Source organism: Abramis brama (assembly GCF_963993115.1).
Source record: "Abramis brama genome assembly, chromosome: 4".
In the NCBI taxonomy this organism is placed as follows: Eukaryota; Metazoa; Chordata; class Actinopteri; order Cypriniformes; family Leuciscidae; genus Abramis; species Abramis brama.
Window position 1 is genome coordinate 42,203,140 of NC_139966.1, and position 14,498 is coordinate 42,217,637.

Sequence of the window (14,498 nt, forward strand, 5' to 3'; positions counted from 1 at the left end):
GAACTGATTCAATTTATTTATAAATTGGACACCATGACTTCTCATAAGTTTGGGCACATGTCATGACATAATTTTCATTTTTGGATGAACTACCGCTTTAAAAAATATACAGAAACATACTGTCCACTTCGTTTTGAATGGGGTTGCCTCATTGTCTCTTTTGACATCAGACTAATAAAGAGACAAAGTGCTGGAAGCCTGGAGGCGGTACAGTTGTAAATGGGACATGTGGGTCTGCTCGCCTGCACAGAGACACAGCGTGTAATTTAAAACCAGGCACAAGCTTTGGGGGTTGCACTGAGCCTCACACACGCTCATGCACATACACACACAGTCAGACCGAGAGAGTTCAGGCATCCAGCACTGCACAAAGCTCATGACAGGACAAAAAGATCTGCTAACAGGACATATCCAGATTGGATGAGTTTTCGGATGCATTTCCCTGTGCACAGGTATCTAAAAAACTTAAATTCTAAATGTATATGTTTGCATGTGTGTAGTTTACGTACGAGAAAATATTTCCTGCAATGCCAGTGCAGATGGATGTACAGTAAGTCGTGCACTGGACTGCACTTTTGTAACAGAGGGCTTGCATGCTTTCTGCAATTTTAATTTTGGCTGGGATCAGGGCATTGACTGGAGCCAGTTTATGTGAACAGTTTGTTAAGCAATTGTGTCTGAGACATGTGAACTCCACATGCTGGTTCAAAAAAGTAGCAAAGACTGGGTGATTATTCTAAAATGCATGTTTGTGGTCTTCTATTAAAAAAAAAAAAAAAAAGTACAGACAAAGTATTGATTTTTTTATTTTTATGTTGATCTATGTGAGTCCAAGGGTTCCTCTGCTTAAATATGTGTGCTGAGTAGGTTTTTCATTTGAACAGAGATTTAATCATTGTGTCACTTGTTTAAAAAGGCTGAGTTAAAATTAATTCAGGAAAAACCTCTGATAGAAGAAAAAAAAGTATTTTCCTGCCAGTGCAGGAAGTTCAAATGGTTTTAATTACGCACTGCTTGGCCAAGCTTGTTCTCTCTCAAACACATTGTCCTGATAATTGGGATCTTCACTGTGTAGGAGGGGGGTAAATCCTTCTCAAGGTCTCTAACCTAAAAGACTAGGGTGTCCTTAACTTTGGATTTGAAATAATCAGGAGCATTCTTTTGAACACACTTGGTAAACCTGGAATTTGGGTGGCATGGAAATTAAAAAAAGAACGGAGATGAAAAGAAAATACACACTCCCCCCTCATGTTGGACAGCGAACAGTGCCTGTGTTCTTCTTCATTTCCCATTGAAGCTTTCCATCCCTTGGTTCTCCTTTCTTTCTATTATTGTAGTAAACCAAGGCCATCATGGCAGCCAGGGTCTCACACAAGGGCTGCGTTATGCTGGTTCGTTCACCTGAAGTGCTGACTGCTTCCTGTTAATGTCCGCTCCATTAGCAGAGCTTATATGTTTCAGACAGAAATCCGCACAGGCTCCCTTTATACCTGAGATTAACATGCGTTTCAGTGATCGGAACACACTTGACAACATCAAAAATTACGTATAAATGTAGCCAAGGCACATTGAGACTGGTCTCGGATCAATTAAAACAAATTAAAAGGCCATAATTTTGTCATGTTTTCTTGTGATCTTGACTTAATTTTTTTTAATAGATTTCAACATCAAAATCTCAAGATTTGAAACTTTTTTAATCTGTAATGCTGCCAGATGCATCCTCTAAAAGCCATTTTCCATTTTGGTTTGGTAAGTACTGTCCGACTGGATGTCTGCAGATGAAACTGCATAGCAATGCATTGCAATCTGTCATAATATGCACTATGAATATTGTCCATTGACATAAGATGTGCAACACAAAAGAGGCTAAGTAATTATCACATAGTGTGTTCATTTGATGTCAGTCATATAATTTTATCACTGGAAAGAAAGAACATGGAAGAGTTCCAGCAAATACAATTTCTACTATTTAATTCCATGTTACATCTGTGAAAATAGCTGCAAAGCAACGTAACTGTAGACTGGAAGAGTGTATGTAGACTGTCAGAAGTTCAAGACTTGACAAGACCTGTTAGTAGTTTTACAGAGTCTTGAAAGGCAGGGAAAACTCTGAAGCCTCAAAATCCATCTGTGAATTTCTGATTTTCACTGATATCTGCTAGTGAGAAGGACCAATGAGTGCTAGTGCCATGAATCGTTCATCAGCGAGTTACACAACAGTTTATTCATAACAGATTTTTGGCTATTAAATTGTTGGTTATTATTAATGCAAAACGGTGGAAATGCAGCCATGACACACAAAGTGGATGTCAGGTGTGCATTCATTTCTATAATTCAATGCTTACTTTATACTAAATTATATCACAGTTGCACATACTTGTTTATAATGTGTTTATTTCAAGATACTTTTCAGGGGTTTCCATTCCTATACTGATCCTGTGTCTACATCTACTTTTTATGACCCAAGCCGCCACTGTTACTAATTCAGAAAGAATGTGGCAAAGTGATATTGAAATGTAGTGCAGTCCACAAACCTGGAACTACTTCACAGCCATGCCATAAAAATCAACTTGGAACATCTGTCAAACAATCAAATTCAAGAATTGAAGATTATCTAAAGATAATGAATTCATTGGGTAATGTTTCTCACGAGAGGTGATTTGTGAGCAGTAAATAGATTTTAGAGATGAAGTTAAAAACAGTTTAAATAACATACTGTCAATGAAAGTAAACAGGGCTAATAAATGCTAATGCTAAGAACACATTGTCTGCATACATTCATACAGTTCAACAACGCTAACCAACGCTAACCAACAAAAAACAGTCTAAGGGCTTTAAGCAAAATCTTTACCTGACAAATCCAAAAGTTCATCTTCCTAGAACAGCATTTTTATGGAAGCATTAATATAAGTGATTTGGCAAAAATATGAGCTTCACCTTGTGGCATATGAATGCTTCAGATGCTAGCCCGAAGATAAAATTATTTGTTGTCAACTGAGTTTAACTTGTATTAAAAGTATTGTCCTACAAGGTTTTACTTGTCATGAATTTACAGTTAGATAAAGGTTCTTTTCACTTATACGTATGCCCTCTCCCTCTGTTCAGAATACAGATCTTGGCTGTGCGGTTATTTACATTTCCTTTGCCTATTCTCAGGGACTGCAGCTGTGACCTCTCACTCTGACAAAAGGAAGCGCTTGGTTCATAAAGGTTACGCTGAGACTTCACTTGACTGGTTCACCCAGCTGCTGCTTTTTGCCATGCGGCTGCTCTGCGGTCTGCTGCTGCTGCTGTGCCTGGTAATCTGGGCAGCTGATGCACGAAAGGGTGGGAAGGGACTTCGAGGTCGGAGTCGAAAACGTTCAAGTACAGTCAAGCGGTTCGCTGCAGACTGCAAGGAAAGTTCAGTCAATGGGGAAAAGTTCTTTGACTGCCAAGAGCGCCAACTGAAAGCGGTACTATTGGGCTGGCCGGAGGACATTCACCACCTGCAGCTGGGACGGAACAAGATTCAGGTGCTGCGAGACAACACCTTCAGTCACTTCCGGAACCTGAGGAGCCTGGATCTCCAACAGAATGAAATTTCCCGCATAGAGGAGGGAGCGTTCAACGGCCTGAGCAGTCTGACCACTTTACTGCTGCAGCACAACCATCTGCAGGTGGCGAGCGAAGGCACGTTGATCCCCATGCCACAACTCAAGTACTTACGACTCCATGATAATCCCTGGAGGTGTGATTGCCAGCTGGACACCCTGGTTAGATTCATACAAGTGCCCAGTAACCGTAACATCGGCAATTACGCACGATGTGCAGAGCCTAGTGAATTTAAGGGGAGGCAACTGAAGAAGCTGGATGCAGAGCTGCTGTGCTCCCTTCAGCCGGAGAATCCGAAGAATCAGATCTTTCCGGCTTCACAAAAAAGGTCTGACGCAACCTCTCTCTGCCACACCTATGTCCACCCTGTGCTCCATCTAGACTGCAGGAACAGAGGTGAGAAATCTATTTATTGCTTAACAATGTGAGGGACATTTGGGGAGAAGTGGGATAAAAAATAAAGTTTGGGTTGTGAAGTAACAGAACACATTGCCTTGTTTGGGAAAATCCAATAATTCCCAATTGGCAAATGATGGTGACCATAATGGCCAGTGCAAAGGTTCACATAGTATTTTAAGTTTATGTTGTGATGTTGAAAGTGTCTACAAACAGAAGGGTTACTTAGACAGAGTGAGCGACATTTGGCTAGTTGTGTTACCTTAATCACAAACAATTCTGTCCACCAAAGAGATTTTATTGGCCGAAAGAGCTTTTAATAGGTACTTTATTCAGTGATGAGCATTCCCACTAAAACCATTAAAAAAATTCAACTATTCGACCTCACTAATGTAGCCTACTACTCACTTTATTGAATTATCTGTAATTCTTTTAAATAATTTCCATGAATATGGAAAGATTTGTGAAGAAGGCTGCCAAATGAAATGCAATTAAACAATTAAATCTGACAGAAAGATGAACAGGGTTAGTTTGAAAATGAGCAGTTTCTTTTAAGTGAATTGAAAAGTTTTTTCTGTGTCATCATGTACTCTAGTGGTTACTCTGCAGTACCCGCAAGGGCAAAGTGTAATTTATTCCACAATAAACACACAATGAGTAACGCTTTCCTCAAATCCCTAGAAACTCCCTTTTAATTGTGCTAAAGCAGCTTTTTATCTGTACTGTTTAAGAAACGACACATGCATACACAGACACAGTATGAGATGTTGGTGTGCATTTGAGAAAAAAATACAATAAAAAAATATCAACTTGTAGATAGATTGATTGATTTCTGAAGAAACATTTCTGGAAGATTTATAATTTCTGCTGACTCAGCATGTGGTAAGTTACTCTAATTCAAAGCAGAGTGGAACAAACGTCTGGTAACATGAAATATAAGATGCAGAGAACTAGCGGAAAGGCAATGAGTATCTTTCCAGCTTCAACATCTGGAGACCCTGCTCTAAGGACAGATTAATGTCATATTCAGACTGTTGTCAAAAGGCAAAGCAATGCTCACATAAGATCTCCTTGTGACTCTGTCCCCTAAAAAAAGTCTAAGGAAATACCACATTGCTATGGCTATACATGCAAATCTCCATGGGAATCCGAGAACAATGCTGTCTGTGTCATATGCGTGGCTTATAGTGTTTTGGGGAAGAATTAAGGACAAGAGTGGATTTTTCTGACGAAGAGATGGCTGTAAGATATGACAAAGGAAGACATATATAATTCAGTGTTTAACTATGAAAGAGTCCTTTGTCATTGCAACATTTTTCTCTTCATATGTTCTTTTCCCAGAAAGTCAAATATATCACCAATCAGCAGATATTTTAGTGAACTGATATTTTGAGCACTTCAATGCCACTCATTGCACATTTCTGTTACAAAAGCTTAAACTGTTACTGATTAATCTATAAAAATGATAAATCTGATGGTCTCTACTTGGCAACTTAAAAATGGCATTTTCCACATATATTTTTCACTTATATTATCTGGAACCCTTAGTTTCAATCTACTGAACATGAATCTTGAGTTCTCCATCTTGTAAAGCAAGGTTCATTATTTTGAAACACTAGCTAAACATGCTCTGACATTCATAACAAGACAAGAGACACAGCCAGGCCAAAGACAGAGTCATCAGGGTTAGATGAGGCAAGCAAAACGTGTGTGATACATTACAGTCAATGTGAACTAAATGAAGTCAGATGGGTTTCGAAGTCAGTGGGATTTGGGCTTCTCCACTTGTCAGAAATATTGAGTCAGCAGTCTGGAGTTGAGGGAGGCATCCTGAATCAAAAGTCACACTTTTTTTAGCATTACATCATCTGTTCCGGGACCTAAGGGATAAATGGCTATTTCTTTGTCAGCTTTAAAAAGGCTTTCGGCAGGAATCTTGTGGCAAGAGCAGGAGACTAAAAGCCAAGTATTTGTGAACTCAGCTTCTGGGAAAGCTTTTCCTTGAATCAGTCACAAGAATAACGGCATGTTAATTTCTTTGGGTACAATTCAGAAGCCTCCAGATTCCAGAGAAACTGTATAGTATAAAATCGACTCTATAGTAGCAACTGTGGGTAAATCTGTTTATATAGGTGACAGACTGCAGAATGTAAAATCTGAGCAAGATCTCTCATTGAAGGCACTCTAGGGTTTAAAACAGGTGCTCTGGCGGGTTCAAGCGGGAAGTGCAGCTGTATCTGTTCTGCATGCTGAATAGCTTTCACACATGTCAAGCTGACGAGTCTCACGATAACATTTCCGAGTATTACAGAGACAGTGATGTCTCGCAGAGTTTCGAGTGTTACCACCAAACGTGTGCCATGTGTACGATTTTAATAGCTCTCTCTGTGGTGATATAAATAAATATGGCCAGGCAGGGTTTGGTGGAGCCCTCTAAAGTGTTGCGTTGAGCTTTCGAGTGCCCAGATTCTTCCAAAATAAATAGAGAGCTCCTTCACAACGTTTACTATCACACATAAAATTTAAGATCCATATACAGATACTAGTTCGTTTGAATGCCATTATCAGTAAAGAGTCAGAGAAAATGACTTTAAAAGACCACCAACGAGGAACCAACTGTACAGAACTTCCAAAAATTGTCATGGCAGATGTTTCCATGTATGGTTAGCCTGCTGGAAATCATTTGGCAAGCACTTGGACAATTTTGTACTACACAATATTCCCTTGGAAATCAAAATGAAGCAACATTTGTAGCCGAATGCACTGTCAATCAAACTTGTGATAATTATGAAGGTACCATTACAATAGGCCTACATGATCATAGTAATTAAACTCTCTCTTCCACAGACCTTAAAACTGTGCCGGCTGACATCCCGCTGGATATTGTGAGATTGGATTTATCCAGAAACAACATCAAGCAGCTGAGACCAAAGGAGTTTGTAAGCGTTAAAGACCTAAAGCTCTTGAACCTGAGTGGAAACAGTCTTAAAAGCATCGACACAGGTGAGCCATCGGTGCACGACAAAATCCAGTCATCAAGACGTATACTTATTTGATGGTTGAGGGATGAAAGAACAAAGATTATATACAAAGTACAGGAAGCAGGTGTTTGGTGTACAACAATGTGTAATACAAGGAAGGAGTCTCAATTAAGAATATGTCTGAAATTAAAGCTTTAAAGCATCTTGTCAAGCACCGACTGAAAAGACAACACCAGTTGTGGAATCCATGGTTGGTCAACTGGAAATCATTAACTTTCCTTTCTGTTGGACTCAAAAAATGAGGCATTCTATGTCCCACAATCACTCATCAAAAGGAATGGGTGGGTGAAAGGACCTAAGAAAATTATGAGGTTTTTTGAAAAGTAGTCATGAGAAAAATCAAAGCGTGCCTCAATGCAGCACAGCTATCAAGAGCTGTTATTGTGGAGAAAGCAATAAACATCAGCATCATAATTTTCAAGCCTTTACCAATTAGAGAAAACAGAGCAGGGGGTTTCGCTGAACAGAATTGCTTGTAAAAAGATGTAGGCTATTTCTTGCTGAGTAGACACATTTAGCAGCTCTGGGAATCCTGTGTTCATTCTTCCATGCAATGCAAAAAGATTTAGTCTGTTAAAGCCAGTGTTTTCAACAACTGGGATCTGCGTGGAGATGATATATCATTTGAATGAACATTTGCTAATGATCTTAAAGGGGTGGTTGATTATAATTTCACTTTTTTAACTTTAGTTAGTGTGTAATGTTGCTTTTTGAGCATAAACAACATCTGCAAAGTTACGACGCTCAAAGTTCAAAGCAGAGGGAGATATTTTCTTTTACAGAAATAACTTTTTAAGGACTACAACAAACCGCTGGTAGGGACTACATGAGCTTCCTCCCGGGTTAGTGACATCACTAACCCTAACATTTACATAAACCCATAAACATGATAAAAAATTATCATGAAAGAATATGCTAATCAATGACTAGAAGATAATTAACTCCACATCAGCTACATAAATTCATCAACTAACCGTTCAGAAATGTCCTGTTGCTTTCTACATGTTGTCACACGGTGACCGGGAGGGGACATGTTCGGTTCACTTATTTTTGTCGTGGCCACAACATATAAACTCGTGGGAATGTGATATTAAGTCGTGGGAACGTCATAATATCTTGTGGGAATGTCATATTAAGTCGTGGGAACGTGATTATAATCATTTTGTTGAGGTAATGACATCATTATGTCGTGGCCACGCGATGCAAAGTCGTGGCCTCGAGATCATATGTTGAGGGAACGATATATTTTTCTCGTGGCCACGACTTCATATTTCGAGAGAACGACATCTATATCTTCAACAATGTCATTATGCACAGTGTAATCTTTCATGTAGGCTACTTAATTTTCAGTGTGTGACTGTGTGAGGTAATCGGAGCTGCTAACACATGAGCTCTTGAAACTCCGCCCTCTTTGCAGCGAACAGCAGCTCATTTGCATTTAAAGGGACACACATAAAAACAGCGTGTTTTTGCTCACTATCAAAAAGTGACAATTTTAACATGCTATTAAAAAATATCTGTGGGGTATGTCACCTGTGTGTGACATACACACTCAGGGGACATCAGAGACTTATTTTACATCTTGTGAAAAGGGCATTATACCACCCCTTTAATGATGGCTAAAGTGTTACAAAGACAGCACAGCTGGGTTGTTGAGAGTGGTGGGTTCCTAAACTTTCTGAAAATCTTTTCATCAGATACTGTACAGTCAACTGTATTTGGTTTAAAGCAAACCCATTTCAAAAGTCCTTTGTAAGTAATAATACATGGCATGTATTTAATTACCTGACCACTGTAGACCCCTGCCTGCATTTTTAAGTCAAGTCTACCCCAAAAATGCTTCCTCAGACGTTTTTTGGTATACGACTAATTCACATTAGTCTTTTTCTCTCACTATGGAAATACAAACAAAAGCTAAGTACTTGCTGGTGTTGCTATAATTATAAGACACTTAATCCTTTCTAAACTGCTTCAAAAAATGCACTTAATCACAGTCAGTTGTTTCTAATGAACAGACCAGCAGGGTGTGTCATCTAATGGTTCCCGAGAGAGATGATAACACTGATTTATTCTCACAACAGAACTGCAGTCTTCCTTCTGTTTAGTTCATCAGTCAGCTCAGATATCACAGCGAGAGCACAGCTTGAACAACAGACAATTTCTCTCACTTCAATGTAAAAGATGTGTAATTCATTCAGACTTATCCTCTAATTAAAGAAATGATCTGGGTTCAATTAAAACACAGAAAATAATGTGTAATCAGTAAAAAAAAGAAGAAAAAAAAAGTAATGCACTTATGGTGGAAATCTATTGAGAGATTGTACCAGAATGTTTAAAAGCAGAAATGTCACAGACACTCCAAAGGGAGTTATTTTCTATATCAGTAAGCACTGTTTCTGAACTCCCTGAACCGCCTCGATTGTAGTCTATAGAGTTTTCTTCCGGGAATGTACACGTCACAATATCCCTCATTATTAGGCATATGCAAAAGACCTGGTTCCGAAACACATTCGAAGCAGTTGACCAATCACAACACACTGGTCCATCCAACCAATCAGGGGGGTGGGGGTGGGGAGGGACGCCGCTGGCAAAACCTGCAATGCAAGTTTTAGAGGTGGCGCCCTGCCAAATCTCGCGAGAATCACGACTTGCTTTACGGCACGACGTCACATACATCAACAACATATGAAGCAGCCTCTATGGAAGACACTAGCACGCATTTCAGACGTGAATCATGGCAGAGTCGACGAAGAAAACAAAGAAATTGCGGTAGGAAGAGTGCAGAGACGGCTCTGCACGAGTGGTATTTACGACAGTAACGTTAAATACAAGTACTCCACAGCGACTCTAGGGGTCGCTGTTTGAGAAAAACGGAAACTGCATAGTGTGCCTTTAAGCATGAAAACCCAAAAAAGACTTTGGAAAAGGGTATAATAGGTTGTGTTTAACTGAATTATTCAGTCAAGAATATATATTACATTTATATAATCATATAAACCAAGTATAAATCACAAATATATAAAATCATATAAATCTATTTTATTTATAATAACACATAACCAGACATATTTCATAATGTATTTTCTAAAACTGAGGGAGGAGTTTAAATTCTATGATATTCAAAAACATATCACAGTTGCAGTCAATACAGTTTAATTTGTACTTATTTTTATTTTATTTTAGTCGTAATTAGTTTATAATGTGTTTTTTTTTATTATTCATTATTTATCTCTATTAAAACGTTTTGAAACAAATCTGAAGAGACAGTCTATCTATTTACTTTTTTTATGTTTTTTTCTGTTTTCTGTAGCTGCCTTTATGGGTCTACTGTACTTGGGAGAATTGGACCTGTCCAACAACAGCCTGACATTTTTTCAATATGGTGTTTTGGAGGACCTGTACTTCCTGAAGAAACTGTCTCTGGGGGACAATCCCTGGATTTGTGATTACAACATTCATTACTTGATCTACTGGCTGAAGCACCACCGAGGTGTGTCCTACACAGGTCTGGTGTGCAGTGAACCAGAAGAGTTTCGTGGTTGGCCGGTGGAAAACTACGTGAAGACCTACAACGCAGACTGTCCTAAAGACAAGCAGCTGGGCCAGTCACCTGGCACTGACCCGGCGGACACCACAGCTCAGGAGCTCACTGCTAAAATAGACGAAGAGCTGGTTTTAGAATTGGGGCCCAGACCTTACAGAGGGCACAAGAAATATGAGATAATCCGTCTGACTTAAGGCAGAAACTGTGATGTTGTTGGGAACTTTTGTGATGTTGTTGGGAACTAGGTTAACTTTTTTATTTTGTCATGAACAAATTGTTTTTCCAGCAAAATTTAGACTGACACAGTTGCAGATTCATTCAGTCCAATCAGAATTCATGCGGTTGATGTTTACGTACATTATTGTGTTTAGTATTTTTTATGAGTCATTTTGTAAATTGAATCTTGATAAATAAAATTACAGATTTTTATTCATCGATGGGTCTGATGTTTCTTCATTAACTAAGTATGCACACAGTCACAAATGCGTAAAGGGATAGTTCATCTAAACATAAATATTCCAACATAATTTACTAATCGTTCACGTATTTTGAGTTGAGTAAGTTTTGGGTCTAAAGGGACGGTAACACTGCCAAATGCAAAGTTTCACATTTCACTGCTTTCCAAAGTTCATGTTTGGTGAACTTGCCTCACATGAAGACGTGAGAGGCGTGACCTCTTGGCTGAATTAAAAGAACGCATATTTTTGCAGTAAATTTAAGAAGATTGTATATTTTTACATTTTGAAAGTAATACTATTTATTATATGTCGACGACCGTTACAGTGTCCGTAGAAATTTTGTGTGCTCAAAGTCTAGAGTAATCACGCACCACGGCTTAAGCATGCAACAGTTTCATTAAATTCAACTAACTTGCTCATTAAGATTCTCTTCAATCTGTTGCTCTGCAATGACAATAGTTCAATTCAATTCAATTCACATTTATTCAGGGTTCTCAAGTTTTATCAAAAGCTTGGATTGAGATCACATGCGGTTAGGGGAGGAGCCCTAATGGAGCCCCGCCCCCACCCCCCAATTTTACCCATTGTTCATAATTAACCAGCACAAATTGAAATTATAACAATTGGTAAATCTGATAAATGACAGAGCAATTCATCACATCAAATAAACTCTTTAATGTTATATTTCAAAATTACAAATATACAAAAATTACAAAAATATAACAAATTGCTCCAAACAGTTTGGAAAAACAAATCTTTTTGCATTTTGAATGTGTCTAGTCGAAATGGTATAATGATTTATTGTGTGGTGGGACATTGTGAACAAATGACATATTAGAGTATTAATGTGTGTGTGTGTGTGTGTGTGTGTGTGTGTGTTTGTGTGTGTGTGTGTGTATGTACACAAGAGTACACACTCTAGCTTATGAAATGTGTTTTGTGTTGTGTGTTTGTTGCATATTTTGATGCCTTGATAACAGGGGTAGGGGGCTCCGACTTGAAGCATTGTGGCTCGATGCCAGACATTTTCACTGTCATAATGGATGACAGTGTTCCGTCCAGAGCCAACCTGTTTCTAGTTTTGGTTTTGTTCAAACCTACAACAGAGAACACTCTCTCTGCATCTGCATTGGAGTGGGGAAGAATTAAAACCAGTTTGGCAATCTTTGACAGCCGTCCAAATCGGCTCAAACCGGTCACCTTTAAAAAGAAAATGAAGCAATGAGACCTAAATAATTCTTTAATTCTAAAAATGTTAGACGAGCTTTCTTTCAACTTACCTTCTCCATCACGACGTGTGTTCGCGCAATGTTGTTGGTTACCTAGTAACGAACAACAGAATGTTGTGGTGGCCGAGAATGTTCCGTCAACTTCCGTGTGTTCGCGCATCTATGTTGCCTAGTAACGAACGCAATCTGGCCGATACGTGCTGGCGCCTGGCGGCAGGAAACTTCACTTTGTGTGCCTGCGCCTCGTATACAACGTTATAAAGCTTGAAGGACAACTTGGTTGGCATTGCCTTTTCAGCGTGAGAAATACACGGTGTGGCGTGTGAACTGGTTGAATTGCGTGTGTCTCACGGCCAATGCGTAAGACTTGAGAACCCTGTTTATTTGTATAGCGCTTTTCACAATATACACATCATTTCAAAGCAGCTTTACAGAAAATGCCTGTGTCTACATAACAATTTAGAGTGATCTGTTATCAGAGGTGACTGTGTCCGAATAATGTATTTCAGAAAATAGGCTACATACACAAATCACACAGTTTGCTAATAATAATTTACAGCAGAAACATTAAGATCATTGAAGTAATTATTACAAGTTGTGAACAATGCATGAGAATGCAGTGCATAAAGTCGTGATGTGAATTTAATTCGGACACATTTTAGGATGCAATAACGTATGAAATTGTTCACATACTTGCGCGGAGTATGTTTCAGGCCCATGTAAGCATATATAATTTATTTTCCCCTGCAAGGCACCCACATTGGTGTCCTACACAAGTTGGAGCCCACATGCTCATTTGTTATGGAGCCCATAAGCTAATTCTCCAACAAGATGTAGCACAAAGAGAAACTATAGTCTATAAAATGGAGACGTGTATAAGCACATGAAGTCAGTCCTGTGATGTATATGTCTGGAGAAAATTGGCCATAAGTGACTGAAACATTGGAAAGGCATTTTTTCTGAGGGGGAAGGGCAGGCATAATACCAGAGCCTTGGGGGTTTTTTTTATCTCCATCCTGTCTGAAAAGAAACAGATGCAATCTGCAGTTTCTGTCACTGCTTTGAGAGAATGCAATGAGTGAAAAATCTGGGGAAAATGTTCTGCAGTTCAGGTGGAGGGCCGCGGGGACTTTATGCATTTGAGGGGAAACATGGCTGGCAGGGAATCAAAGTAAATAAATGGATGAAGACCTCATCCTTTTAATTAATAACTGTTGTCAGCAGCACAGATGTTTTCAGCATTGAATCTGAGTGGTGTGATTCTGCTACACTGTTTAGTTTCCTCAAACATGAAGAGCAGGTGAGGGGTTTGAGTGATAAATGCCCTGAGTTAGTGAAAACTGAGACACTGGTTAAGCTCTCAGTGGGAGTGAACCTACCATCATACTGTGACCTATAATGCAAAACAGTCAGTGCTGTTAAATTTTCCACAGCTTTCTGGGAAAAGCTTATTCACACAATGACGGGAAACTGGCTAATAAAATAGGCTAAATGATTTAAGAAAATCATAGTATAGTCAAAGATTGATATTCACATTAAAGGTGCTATAATCAATCTTTGTATTTTTGCTAACTTTGTTATACTTAGCCTTTGTTCACACTACACACACATCTGTTTTGAAGTTCAAATCTGCAATTTAGGACTGACTGTGCTGTAATTCTTGTCAAGTGATGAAATCTGTTCCATTTGTTCAGACAGTGTAGACAATATATCATGTATCTACATGCATTACTATAGAAAGTATGAGCAAAATGCCAAGACACATTGCGCCCCAATTCACATACTTATGCACTATTCTATGCCATTTTATATTATAGTATGACTAGTGTGAGTAGTATACCCAGATTATGCACCTAAATAACCAAAAACAAAAACAAAGTGTGGAATTTTGCAGCAACTTTTCTTAAATACCGAAGACTGATGCTGAATAAAATGTTCCGGGTTAAAAAAGAAAACACTGTCTCTTTATTCACTCACACATAATAAACTGTGGGAAAACTGGCTGTTTGAGGAATGGTTTAGTTTTTTGTCCTTTTAAAGATAAAGTACTTACAAAAACTATAAATAACTTTCATAACAGCAAGAGGGCTGGTTCATGCCCAACGATAAGAGGTTCAGGGACTGCAATGCCAAAATAAAAGCACTCGGGTCAATATCAACACACATCTTTTTATAAACGGTGTGTTAAAGCATAGCTGAAGGGACAATAACATGCGAAATCAAATAGGAAACCACA

At 38.8% G+C, this 14,498-nt stretch overlaps 1 protein-coding gene across 1 annotated transcript; it reads left to right on the forward strand.

Moving 5' to 3' along the window:
• The first annotated feature begins 251 nt into the window (after positions 1–251).
• lrrc17 (leucine rich repeat containing 17) lies at positions 252–11,008 on the forward strand. Its single transcript, XM_084112729.1, has 4 exons — positions 252–452; positions 3,157–3,990; positions 6,838–6,993; positions 10,342–11,008. The coding sequence occupies exons 2-4, from the start codon at positions 3,261–3,263 to the stop codon at positions 10,767–10,769; spliced, it is 1,314 nt and encodes a 437-aa protein (XP_083968855.1). The 5' UTR covers positions 252–452; positions 3,157–3,260; the 3' UTR covers positions 10,770–11,008.
• The last annotated feature ends 3,490 nt before the right edge of the window (positions 11,009–14,498 follow it).